Source organism: Rhinolophus hipposideros, assembly GCF_964194185.1.
Source record: "Rhinolophus hipposideros genome assembly, chromosome: 17".
In the NCBI taxonomy this organism is placed as follows: Eukaryota; Metazoa; Chordata; class Mammalia; order Chiroptera; family Rhinolophidae; genus Rhinolophus; species Rhinolophus hipposideros.
In genome coordinates this window covers 53,973,949-53,987,606 of record NC_138063.1, presented here as the reverse complement: position 1 = coordinate 53,987,606, position 13,658 = coordinate 53,973,949, and the positions used below count along the sequence as shown (strand labels likewise).

The window sequence follows — 13,658 nt, the reverse complement described above, 5'->3', positions numbered from 1 at the left end:
AGCTGTCAAAAATCAATGACGAAGGAAGAATCCTCAGGCAGCCAGGGAAAAGAAGATGGTAACTTGCAAAGGAAATCCCATTAGATTATCATCATCAGATTTTTCAGCAGAAACTCTACAAGACAGGAGGGAGTGGAACCAAATATTCAAACTATTAAAAGAGAGAAATTATGAGCCAGAATAATATATCCAGCAAAGATATCCTTTAGATATGAAGGAGGAATAAAGACCTTTCCAGACATACAGAAGCTGAGGGAATTTTCTAATACACGACCTGCACTACAAGAAATCCTAAAGGAGGCTATTCGACCACCATCAACAGGGACAATTTGTGGCAAGCAAAAAATAAAAAGGGGGAGAGTAAAGGCCTGAACCGGAATATGGGAATGGAGAAAGTAAGCGTGCTGAAGAAAATGGAATACTCTAAACATCAAACTCTTTTACATAAACTTAAGGGTAAACACTCAAAAAAAATCCAGAACTGAAATATATACTGTAATAAAACAAGAAACAGAGGGAAACATCATAGAATCACTCCACACAGAATTAATAGACAACAACAAAAAGGCAAAGAAACAATGGAGATACAGCCTTACCAGAAAACTAAAGATAGAATGACAGGGAATCCTCACATATCAATAACCACGCTAAATGTAAATGGACTGAACTCACCAATAAAAAGGCACAGAGTAGCAGATTGGATCAAAAAACTACACCCAACCATATGCTGTCTCGAAGAGACACATCTCAACATCTCAGCTAGAAGGACAAGCATAGACTCAAAGTCAAAGGGTAGAAATTGACACTCCAAGCAAATGTTACCCAGAGAAAATCAGGTGTAGCCATAATGATATCAGATGAAACAGACTTCAGGGTGAAAAAGATAACAAGAGACAAAGATGGACATTTCATAATGGTAAAGGGGACAATACAGCAAAAAGACATAACAGTCATCAATATTTATGCCCTCAATCAGGGAGCACCAAAATATACCAAGCAACTACTAACAGAACTAAAGGGAGAAATTGATCAAAACACAATTATACTAGGGGACTTAAATACATCATTGACAGCTATGGATAGATCATCCAAACAGAAAATAAATAACGAATTAGCAGCCCTAAATGACTCATTAGATGAAATGAACATAATTGACATATATAGAGCACTTAATCCTAAAACATCAGACTTTACATTCTTTTTGAGTGTACATGGAACATTCTCAAGGATAGACCATATATTGGGACATAAAATCAGCCTCAGCAAATTTAAGAAGATTGAAATCATACCAAGCATATTCTCTGATCACAAGGCTTTGAAATTGGATATCAACTGTGAAAAGAAAGCAGGAAAAAAACACAAATACATGGAGATTAAACAACATACTTTTAAAGAACAACTGGGTCAAAGAAGAAATTAGAGGAGAGATCAAAAGATACATAGAAACAAATGACAATGAAAATACATCCTGCCAAAATTTTTGGGATGCAGTGAAAGCAATTTTAAGAGGGAAATTCATATCATTACAGGCCTATCTCAAGAAACAAGAAAAATCCCAAATAAATAACCTCATGTTACACAGTAAAGAACTAGAAAAAGAACAAGTGAAACCCAAGGTCAGCAGAAGAAAGGAAATGAGAAAAATCAGAGCAGAACTAAATGAAATAGAGAATAAAAGACAATAGAAAAAATTCATGTGACAAAGAGCTGGTTCTTTGAAAAGATTAACAAAATTGACAAACCCTTGGCTAGACTCACTAAGATAAAAAGAGAGACAACACTAATTAACAAAATCAGAAATGAAAAAGGGGAAGTTATCATGGACACCTTTTGAAATATAAAGGATCATCCAAGAATACTATGAAGGACTATATGCCACCAAATTCAATAACCTAGAAGAAATGGACAAGTTCTTAGAAACATAGCCTTCCAAGGCTGAACCTTGAAGAACTGGAAAATCTAAACAGACCGATCACCAGTAACAAAATTGAATCAGTCATCCAAAACCTTCCCAAAAGCAAAAGTCCAGGACCAGATGGCTTCACTAGTGAATTCTACCAAACCTTCCAAAAGGATCTAATACCAAACCAGCTCAAACTCTTCCAAAAAATTGAAGAAGAGACAGTACTCCCTAACTCATTTTATGAGGCCAACATTACCCTGATACCAAAACCTGGTAAGGACAGCACAAAAAAAGAAAACTACAGACCAATATCTCTGATGAATACAGATGCAAAAATCCTAAACAAAATTCTAGCAAATCGAATACAGCAATGCATTAAAAAGATTATTCATCACGACCAAGTGGGGTTCATCCCCGGGGCACAAGGATGGTTCAACATCCGCAAATCCATCAATGTGATACATGACATAAACAAAATAAAGGACAAAAATCACATGATTATATCAATTGATACAAAAAAAAAACATTTGACAAGATACGACATCCATTTATGATTAAAGCACTTAATAAAATAGGAATAGAAGGAAAATACCTTAACATAATAAAGGCCATATATGACAAGCCCTCAGCTATCTCATAATTAATGGTGAAAAACTGAAGCCCTTTGCTCTACGTTCAGGAACACGACAAGGTTGTCCCCTATCACCTCTGCTTTTCAACATAGTGTTGGAAGTCCTTGCCAGGGCAATCAGGCAAGAGAAAGAAATAAAAGGCATCCAAATTGGGAATGAAGAAGTTAAATTATCACTCTTTGCAGATGACATGATGCTATATATAGAAAACCCTACAGACTCCACTAAAAAGCTATTAGAAACAATCAAGGAATACAGTAAAGTCGCTGGCTACAAAATCAAAGTACAAAAGTCCTTTGCAATCCTATATACTAACAATGAAATCTCAGAAAAAGAAATACAAAAAAAAAATTCCTTTTGCAATTGCAGCAAAAAGAATAAAATACCTAGGAATAAACTTAACCAAGGATGTGAAGGACCTATATGCTGAAAACGATAAGACATTCTTGAAAGAAATTGAAGAAGACACAAAGAAATTTCAAGAAATTCTGTGCTCATGGATTGGAAGAATCAACATAGTTAAAACGGCCATATTACCCAAAGCAATATACAGATTTAATGCAATCCCCAACAAAATCCCAATGGCATTTTTTGAAGAAATAGAACAAAAAATCATCAGATTTGTTTGGAATCACAAAAGACCCCAAATAGCCAAAGCAATCTTAAGAAAAAATAGCAATACTGGAGGTATCACACTGCCTGACTTTAGCTTGTACTACATGGCTACAATAATCAAAACAGCATGGTATTGGCAGAAATACAGACACATAGACCAATGGAATAGAATTGAGAACCCAGAAATAAAACCACATAAATATGGACAGACAATTTTCGACAAAGAAGCTAAAAACATACAATGGAGGAAAGACAGCCTCTTCAATGAATGGTGCTGGGAGAATTGGATAGCCACGTGCAAAAGAATGAAACTGAACTGCTATCTGTCACCATGTACCAAAATTAATTCAAAGTGGATCAAAGACTTAAGCATAAGACCTGACACAATAAACCGCATAGAAGAAAACATATGTACTAAACGTATGGACCTTGGGTTCAAAGAGCATTTTATGAATTTGACTCCAAAGGCAAGGGAAGTAAAAGCTAAAATAAACGAACGGGATTGTATGAAACTTAAAAGCTTCTGCACAGCAAAAGAAACCATTGACAAAATAAAGAGACAACCGACTGAATGGGAGAAGATTTTTGCCAACAGTGCCTCTGATAAGGGGCTAGTATCCAAAATATACAAGGAACTCATGAAACTCAACAACAAAAAAACAAACAACCCAATTGAAAAATGGGCAGAGGACCTAAAGAGACATTTCTCCAAAGAGGACATACAAATGGAAAATAGACATATGAAAAAATGCTCAACATCAGTAATCATCAGGGAAATGCAAATAAAAACCACAATGAGATATCACCTCACCCCAGTGTCAGAACGGCTTTCATCAACAAGACAAATAGTAACAAGTGTTGGAGAGGCCTTGGAGAAAAAAAAACCCTGATACACTGTTGGTGGGAATACAGACTGGTGCAGCCGCTATGGAAGGCAGTGTAGAGGTTCCTCAAAAAATTACAAATAGAATTACCATATGACCCAGCAATCCCTCTCCTGGATATCTACCCAAAAAATCTGAAGACATTTATCCATTAAGACATGTGTGCTCCAATGTTCATTGCAGCTTTATTTATAGTGGCCAAGACATGGAAACAACCAAAATGTCCTTCGATAGACGAATGGATAAAAAAGTTATGGTATATATACCGAATGGAATAGTATTCGGCAGTAAGAAAGATGATATAGGAACATTTGTGATGACATGGATGGATCTTGAGAGTATGATGCTAAGTGAAATAAGTCAGACAGAAAAAGCAGAGAACCCTATGATTGCACTGATATGTGGTATATAAACCAAAACCAACTAAAGAAAAAGACAAACAAATGAGAAACAAAAACTCATAGACACAGACAATAATTTAGTGGTTACCAGAGTGTAAGGGAGAGGGAGGTAGGAGATGAGGGTAAGGGGGATCAAATATATGGAAGGAGAACAGACTCCGGGTGGTGAACACACCATGGGATTTATAGATGATGTAATACAAAATTGTACATCTGAAATCTATGTAATTTTACTTACAATTGTCACCCCAATAAGCTTTAATTAAAAAAAATGACCCCTCAAGTCACGACTTTTGCTGTACTGATGTCCTTGTAACATGGCAACAGTCTGCTCCTGAATCAGAAAAATTAAGATGGGTGAACAATGGTTGTAAATTGAATAGTCAGGGCTATGGGAAAAACATCACTGCCTCTTGGTTCTTCCAGGCTCCTAAACAAACCCTGTTTTTCAGTTTTCACATTTCTTCATAAACCATAGTGCATTTAAGCTGGATCTCAGTCAACTACCTCTTAGTATGGGTTACCAATATGTCCTTGTTGTGTGTATCTTTTCTGGATGGGTTGAAGCCTTCCCCTGCAGCAAGGCTGATGCCCTCACAAAAACAAATAACTGTTAAAAAGTGTGTTTCCCTCTTCAGGTATACTTTCTGAATGCTCCCTCAAGGCTATTTACATAGCCCTACCATATGCCAAACAGGACCTGTCACTGTTTTCCTTCTATAACTCTGTGAAAAGGGCTCATTACGTGGATAACATAATGTTAACCTGTAAAGATTTGCAGGCCTTGCTGAACCACCTACAACAGAGAAGATGGGCCATCAGTCCACAAAAGATACAAGGCCCAAGCCCGGCTGTAAATTTCCTAGGAGTCACCGGACCAGGTAAGATGCATCTTATATTGGACACAGTCATTGACAAAATACAACATTTTCCCACACCAAAAACAGTGAAAGAGTTACAAAGCTTTTTAAGCCTTTTACGATACTGATGAGCTTTCATCCCCCACCTGGCTCAATGTTTGCATCCATTATATCAGCTCGTAAAATAAGGCGCTCATTGATACTGGGAAAATGAGCAGCAAGCTGCATTTGAGAAAACAAAAATCCTCGAATCGCAGGCACTGGCCTCGGGTTCCCCCCTTGCTGATGTACTCATGTCTTTGGATGTAAATGTAAGCTATGGCAGAATTAATTGGGGCCTATGACAAGATCAGCAAAGGAAAGCTGTGCTCCTTGGGTTCTGGTTCCGATTATGGAAGGATGCTGAGACCTGTTGTTCAGTGATGTTGTTCAGTGAACAACAGGTCTTAGGAGTGTATAAAACATTGCAACAAATAGAATCCATCACTGTTGCCCTACCGATGACAGTGCACATGGGCCTCCCAATTAAAGGTTATTTGCAAGGCCCACTTCAGCTATTGCCCAAGCCTCTACTCTACAAAATGGCATGCATATTTGCAACATCATAATACCCTCTCCACAAGTCCTTTGGACAATGACTTACATGCCATTTTGGGGCCAATGTATTACGAGACCACTTTAGTCATTACTGTAAAGCCCCCAGAAGTAATGCCCTTATCAGTAGTAGAAGCCGCAATTCCTGTCCCTAAAAATACATGGTACGTGGGTGGGTCTAGCAGAGGTAAGCTTTGTGTATGGATTGCAGTGGCCATACAGCTCCATACAACACCGTATGTAGTTTGAAATGGGAGTATAACAGAGTAGCCAGTGGACAGAACTAAGGGCCATGTGACTGATATGTACATATGAGCCATGGCCTATAATCTTCTGTATAGACACTTGGGCTATACTTAAGCGTCTCATGACCTGGCTAGCACAATGGACATGAGACAGCTGGCAAGTACTAAAAAAGCCACTTTGGTGGGGGGCACAATGGAAGAAAATTTGAAAAAAGGTTGCAGGAGCCTGATAGTCTATCATATTTTTGCTCATCTGTCTGACTCGCCTCCTGGAAATATGAAGGCTGATGTACTAGCAAAGATCAGGACACCACTCCTGCACAAATATCCAAACTAGCAGATTGGGTACACAAATATAGTGGGCACTGCAGAGCCCAGGCGGGATGGCAAATAACGAAGGGGGCTGATTTGCCCCTCGGATATACTGATTCAGTAACCAATTGTCTAGTTATTTTCTCGCTTGTGCCCATAACGAATCCCACACATACCAGGACATATACACAAAACAGCCATCCCTGTACAAGATTAACAGGTCTCCACTGCCTGGAGAATTCACGCTATTCTCTGAAAATCATTTCTCTTTGAAATGGTTCCTGATGGGCCCAGGCTAGATGTCAGAGTCTCAACACTTTTTTATTATTGCAATTAAGTCACTGGTTTGTTATTCTTTGCATTACTCTCCTAAGAATTAGGGATCTGTGCTTTGGCACCTCTAGAGCTTAGAACGATGCCCAACACTGAGTAGGCGCTCAAAATATTTGACGAGTGACTCACTGAGAGAATGAATGCCAAAATGTTGAAGATGGCTTACCGCCCTGACCAGGTCTCCGACCTCAAGAGCCTACTCCCACAGCGCCTATCCTGGCTGGTCCTGCCGGGGTACCCGCCCACCTGTCGCCCTCCCAAGCCCTGCCTTAGGTCCCGCCCCGCCCACCTCCCCGCCCCGCCCACCTCCCCGCCCCGCCCACCTCCCCGCCCCGCCCACCTCCCCCCGCCGCCCACCTCCCCCCACCGCCCACAAGCTTCTCCCTTTGGTCCCACCCACCGCCCTCTGTGCTCCTCCCTTTAAGCCCTGCCTCCAGCCCCGCCCTCCCATTGGCTTTCCTCCTTTCTCCATTCGGCTCCGCCCACCGCCCTCCTCTCGCCCTCCTCGCTAATCTCCTTAGGCCCCGCCTCCAGCCCAGGAGGGCCCGCCTTACGGCTAACGTCAGCACGCCGGCACGCTGAGGTCGGGAAAAGCGCGCGTCGAGAGCGTGGGCTCGCCGGTCAGCGGCGGGCCGGGAGAGCAGCGTTGAGGTCTCTCCTCCCGGCGGTCCCCAGCTGGCCGGAGCCACCGGTAACTGTAGGCCTGCGGCCGCACAGGAGCGCCTGCGCAGCGCCCGCGGCCCAAGCGGGTCGCGCGGGCGGTCATGGCGCACCGCTGCCTACTGCTTTGGGGCCGGGGCGGCTGCTGGTCCCGCGGCCTGCCTCCGGTACACCTGCCTGGCGCCGGCATGGGCCCCAACAAGCGATCCTGCCTCCGGACGGTGAGTCCCGGGTGCCCAGTGCCCTCTGCCCCCAACTCGACCCGCCGCGGCCCCCGAGCCCACCTCCGGGCCCGGAGAACAGGGTGTCAAGGTCACCGGCCCAGGGGCGCGCTCGCGGCCCGCCTGGCGTCCCGGGCGAGCTCCTCTCGTGAATGAGGCCGCGCGCACTGTCTCAGTTCCGGGACGCCCTGTGTGTATGGTCGTGTGTCCCGTGGCTCCCGTAGGCACGCTTGTGCTGCTCAAACCCTGAATATCAAGTTGGAGTTTTGAAAACGTGTGTCTCCAACAGAACCAGATCTTTGCGTCAGGGAGCCTCGAAAGATCATCTGGGAGGGTCCTCTGACTTCATTCAGGGTGAACCTGCTTTACAGACATGCAGCTGAGACCTGGAAAGGTTAAGGAACTTAGCTCCTATATATCCGGCCTTTACCTGCTTTCGTGACATTGGAAAACAGAATGTATGTGTTGTGTGTGTTTTAAGAGTCGGCAGCACGAGCATGATATAGTAAAAGCCGAGGTTTTGGAGTTAAGCTCCTTAACCTCCCCGGGCCTCCATTTTCCCATCTGTTGAATGGAGCTGTTGGTGGCATTCTGGGTTTAGCACATAGTACATACCAATAAATATTAACTATGATTAGTGATGCCACCTTCAGAGTAGACACTGTTTTTTGTTGCATAAGAAGACCGTCCTCAAAATCAGGCTATTTCTCTGTTGGGAATAGCTAACAGATACAGGGTTCCACGCGGGTGGGCTATGGTAATACATTTTTCTGGTGATGATAATGTGTTCTGACAGAACTGTGGCAATCATTTGTCTCAAGTAAAGTTTCCTTTACTGAGTAGTGGATGTCAGCTATTTCCATGACAGTTTCTTGCTGTCAGTTCTTTAGAGTCCAGCCTTGCACTAGTTTACGTAGAAGTGCAAATGTAGAGACAAAAGAGCATGGTGATTAAGGCCCTGGACTCAGTCACAGGAACCTGCCACTTATTAGCTAGATGCCCTTGAGGAAATTATCTCAGCCTCTCCGCTTAAAAGGGGGTAGTGACAGTACCTGTATCGAGTTATGAAACATCCAAACCAGTAGAGAATTTTTATGAGTTTATTTGAGCCAAACTGATGATAATGCTGGGAAGCAAGATCTCAAATGTTCAGGAGAATGAGTTTTGCAGTTTCTTTTATGCATTTAGAATTAAGGAGGGAACTTAAGGAAGATACTTGAAGTGGGAGAAAACAAGGCAGGGATTGGATTACAGAGTAGTTAACAAGATTATGTGGTCTTTTGAGGGTGGTTATACTTCACAGGAGTCTGAAAAGGAGGCATTTCACAGGTGTGTTAACCTAGATGCACAGAAGCAATGGACAGGGCTTGCTTAAGACAAAGATAAGCTTTTACTAAAAAAGTTATATGTCTGGGATGTGGCTACACAACATGTCTTGCCCAGTTAGGAATTTATGATCAGATCACCCTGTGAGTGATCTGTGAGGTTACGTTTGGTTAGATTTATTACAGCACCCATTTTTGCTCCACATCTGCATTCATGATTTTTACTCTTTGAAGCTCCCTTGTTAGTCTTGGATTATTGTCATCGCTTTCCTACTCCATACTACCCTATGTTAGCTTTTTTTTTTTTCAGTTTCTTGCATTCATTTCTTTATATTACCTTGCTCTAATTCCTCTCCTTTAGCCCTTAGTGATTGTTGGACTCAGACATATAATGAGCAGGTAGGATCTGCCTTGTGGTTTTGCAGTTTTTATGGCAGGAATTGTCTCTAAAAGGACTTTCTTTGGATTGACGCTATTGTCTCTGTGAATCATTGATGCTAAGGTATACGGAAAACCCCTGCACTGACAGTGATAGCAGATTGATTGTGGTCCGTTGACATATATTCCCTGGTACTGCTCTGAAGATATGGGTGGAGACACCGGGGCATTACTGTGCTACTTGCAGGGGAGTCTCACAACAGATTTTCCTTTAAGTTTGTGCTGCTGTTAAAGGTCAGAGACAGAAGTAACTATTTGCACAGTGAGATTCCTGGGGAAAAGATTTTGATGTCTGATATGTCAGTTCTCATGTATTATGCACAGAGGAATAACTGATGATAAAGCAACTAAAAAGTGGCTCATATTGTCAAACATAAATGCTAATCCTCCAAAATGAGGTGCTCTAAACTTAAATTTTGTGAATTGATATCTTTTATATCCTTTGAATGTGCTGGATTAGATATATACAGGAAAAAAGTTTCATTGATGGTTCCTTTATAGAAAACAACCTCAGCGTAAAATACAGTCACAGGAATTATTGTTAGAGATATTCTAGGTTAACAAATTTGAAAATAAGAGCGTAAAGGGAGCTTATTAATCAACAATTGTTTATGGAATACATACCATGTGCCCAGTTCTGTACTAAGGTTTAGGGTGACATAAAGACTTGCTTTATATGGGGATATAGCTTTCTCTTCCTGCTTGCTTCTTGCCGCTTGCTGTGCTGGCCGCACCGTGTCTGCGCCTCGCAGCCATGCCTCGCAAGATTGAGGAAATCAAGGCCTTCCTGCTCACGGCGCGGCGGAAGGACGCCAAGTCCATCAAGATCAAGAAAAATAAGGATAATGTGAAGTTTAAAGTTCGATGCAGCAGATACCTGTACACCTTGCTCATCACAGACAAAGAGAAGGCAGAGAAACTGAAGCAGTCCCTGCCCCCAGGTTTGGCAGTGAAGGAGCTGAAATGAAGCACACATGCTGATCTGAACTGTATTAAAATTTTAAAAATTAAAAAAAAAATAAAGACTTGCTTTATATGGGGATATAAAGAAACTTTCAGATAACTTTCAGAATAATTGGAAATGATTATTTAAATCTAGATATTGCCATACAACTTTAAAAGTGCTTTTACATGTATTATTACATTTGATCCTCACAATAGTGCCCCTGGGAACTGGATAGGCAGAGTTGTTTTCTCCCATTATTGGTATAACTGAGGCTCCCAGTATAAAGAGATTTGTTGAAGGTCATCATACAAAAACAGTCAGATTTACAGGTTTAACAAAATTAAAAGTTCTGACCCTGTTGTACTATAGGTCCTTCAAATCCCAGGCTAGATCTAATTTTTCTCACTTTTGTTGTGGTATCCCTGGATCCCTTAAACATGTAATTACTTCGTCTTCTGTGCTGCCTCTGTTCCTTACACTTAGAGGTTTTGTATTGTTGCACATTTATGCCATCCTGTAATTGGTGTGTCGTCAGAACTTTCTTCCTTACACTTCTAAATTTCTTAGGGGTAGGAAGTGGCTCTGATTCCCACTGCTTGGCAGCTCCTGCCTGAAGTAGATACTCAACAAATCAGTGTGACTTCTTGCCTTTTGCAGCTTGAATAACAGGTTGTTATAATTGACACTCATAATAGATTTGGCATTGGAAAAACTTTATTCACTTACAATACATTTTTATCCACTGTCAGTGTTTATTTCTTAGACCAAATATTCCCTTCCCAGGGGTCAGGGAGGGCCTCACACAACAGAAACCCCAAATTCTCTCAGACCAGCATTGCTGTCAATTGAGAATAGTGTTAGTATTTCTGACCTATTTTACTGTGTAGAATTTTGTATTAATTTGAAGTTAAATCATCTCATTCTTTATTTTTTTAATTGACATTTGTATTCACATACCATAAAATTCATCATTTTGAAGTGTACAATTCAGTGGGTTTCAGTATCTTCACAAAGTTGTGCAACTATTACCACTGTCTAATTCCAGACCATTTTCATTACCCCAAAAAGAAGTCCGGTAAATATTTGCAGTCACTCTCCATTTATCCCCAATCATTCCTCTAGCCCAAGACAGCTACTAATCTATATTTTCTATGGATTTACCTATTTTGGACATTTCATATAAATGGAATCATGATATGTGACCTTTTGTGTGTCTGATTTCTTTAACAGCATGATCTGTGTGGTAGTGTTAGTCAGTACTTCATTCCTTTTTGGCTGAATAATACTCCATTATATGAGGACACCACATTTTATCTATACATAGTCAGTTGGTGGACGTTTAGGTTGTTAACACTTTTTGGTTATTATGAATAATGCTACTATGAACATTCATGTATAAGGTTTTGTGTGGACATAAATTTTCAGTTTTCTTGAGTAGGAGTGGACCTGTTGGGTCATATGGTAATTCTACATTTAACGTTTTGAGAATTCCACTTTTCCAAAGTGGCTGTACTATTTCCCATTCTCACCAGCAGTGTGCAAGGATTCCCCCATTCTCCACGTCCTCACCAACACTTGTTATTGTCAGTCATTTTGATTATAGTAGCCATGCTAGTGGATGTGAAGTGGTTTTATATGGTTTTGTGATTTTTTCATAAGACCATAAAGGAGACAAATAATGATGGACGCTAATGCGGATGAACTTCACTTTAAAGATTCTCATCTGTATTTAAAAGCTCGTCCTCCCAAAAAATGGTGGTTGAATTTTCATTTTGCAAAAGGATAAGATTACTTGAACTTTTTCACTGTCAAATTTGGTTATTTCCCTTCAGTGGACCTTGCCATTGACTGCTTTTAACTTGCAGCTGAAAATTTAATAAGGTGCATCCTCAGTTTGTTTACATTATACTTTCATTTACCTAGACTGGATTTATACACAACTTTTTAGCAACATGTTATTTAAAGCAGAGATGTATCTATAATGGGACTTGTATAAATAGGGTTCTCACCGGGATGAAGATAATGATATATCATGTATCTTTAGCAAATGTTACTAGTATAAGGATTATCAGTGATACAAATTTCATACTGTGTTTAAAAGCAGCATTGCCCTGTAATTTCAGGTAAATAATATTGCAGTATTATAGACCCTGAATGCTGCAAATTAAGTAAACAATACTAAAGTGTATGTGTCGGCAGAGAATTGTAGTTGTGCCACAATTCTAATTTCTATGTGATTTTGAAGTACTTTTCTTCCAGATACGAATTTATGTCTGGTGGTTCTATTGCTGGATGGGGTGGCACAGCGCCAGACAACCCTAGGCCTCCTAGACGGAGCTCTTTCTCTGCGAGTCTCTAATCGCCTGTTGAAAGGAGAAGCATTTCATCTATTAGGAAATAAAGCTTTTTTTCAAAATTCTTTATCTTAATATAATTCATGCTTTTATTTATATGTCATGTTGCAGCTTTATCGATACGCTACAACTCAAGAAACAACTAGCAGAACTTCTCTTTTGACAGATGTAATTGCTACTTATCAAAGATTCTGTTCTCGACCTCCAAAAGGTAAATACTTAGATGTGATCATAATATTCTTCCTTCTTGTTAAAGAGCTATATACCACAGCAGGTCTTTACTAAGCAGGTGCATAGATCATGTTTCAGGTTTTCTCCTCATGTCTGACTGCAGTGGTGATAATGCGGTAGTGAAATTGGTGTGCAAATGAGACTTTTTTCTTTTACACCCCTAGTCGTGAACTGTATTATTTAGACTGATTTACTCCTACATAAGAAATGTTATACTTTTAGCTTATGCTTTTTAATGATGTACTTAGCTGCTTGAAACACAGACACACATACAGAAAACCTGATGACTTTTGGTTCGAGTGTATGCATTTTTTTCCCTTTTCTAACAGGATTTGAAAAGTACTTTCCTAATGGAAAAAATGGGAAAAAAGCTAGTGAACCTAAAGACGTTACGGGAGAAAAAAAAGGTACCTTTTAAGAAGATTATGTTTGGACTTACTGTTTTTCTGTAACACGATGTTGGTAATAGTTTTTACTGAACACAGGAAGTGTTATCTTAAGGCATTTCTGAAACTTGTAGGTTACAAGTACATATAAAATTCTACAGACCCTATGTCTCATTTCAACTTTAATTTTCTGTTTATACTTTCTTGTCATTTCTCAGGTTGAATTAATTTAAGGTAGAGATATTGACTGATCAGGATCATATATGCGTATTAGTGCGTATATTTGACGCATAATTTAAACCACTGAGAAAAATTTCA

At 40.4% G+C, this 13,658-nt stretch overlaps 2 protein-coding genes across 8 annotated transcripts in view; both read left to right on the top strand.

The window, feature by feature from the left end:
- Window positions 1-7,326: 7,326 nt before the first annotated feature.
- The window catches only part of AFG3L2 (AFG3 like matrix AAA peptidase subunit 2), a 45,546-nt gene continuing 39,214 nt past the window's right edge, over window positions 7,327-13,658 (top strand). For 4 of the 7 annotated variants that reach the window (XM_081078238.1, XM_081078236.1, XM_081078234.1 and 1 more), the window contains exons 1-3: window positions 7,355-7,660; window positions 12,835-12,934; window positions 13,284-13,361. In XM_081078238.1, coding sequence (XP_080934364.1) covers window positions 7,544-7,660; window positions 12,835-12,934; window positions 13,284-13,361 — 295 coding nt within the window. In that variant the 5' untranslated portion in view covers window positions 7,355-7,543. Of the gene's footprint in view, window positions 7,661-12,834; window positions 12,935-13,283; window positions 13,362-13,658 lie in introns of all 7 variants that reach the window. The other 3 variants (XR_013995250.1, XM_081078237.1, XM_081078233.1) reach the window with 2 other exon arrangements.
- On the top strand, window positions 10,073-10,505 carry LOC308509762 (large ribosomal subunit protein eL38-like). The gene has a single exon (XM_081078264.1). It carries the CDS (start codon window positions 10,178-10,180, stop codon window positions 10,388-10,390), a length of 213 nt encoding a protein of 70 aa, XP_080934390.1. The 5' UTR covers window positions 10,073-10,177; the 3' UTR covers window positions 10,391-10,505.

Excerpts from the sequence above, each read along its gene's own strand:
- LOC308509762 (XM_081078264.1), top strand. The coding sequence starts at position 10,178 with ATGCCTCGCAAGATTGAGGAAATCAAGGCCTTCCTGCTCACGGCGCGG.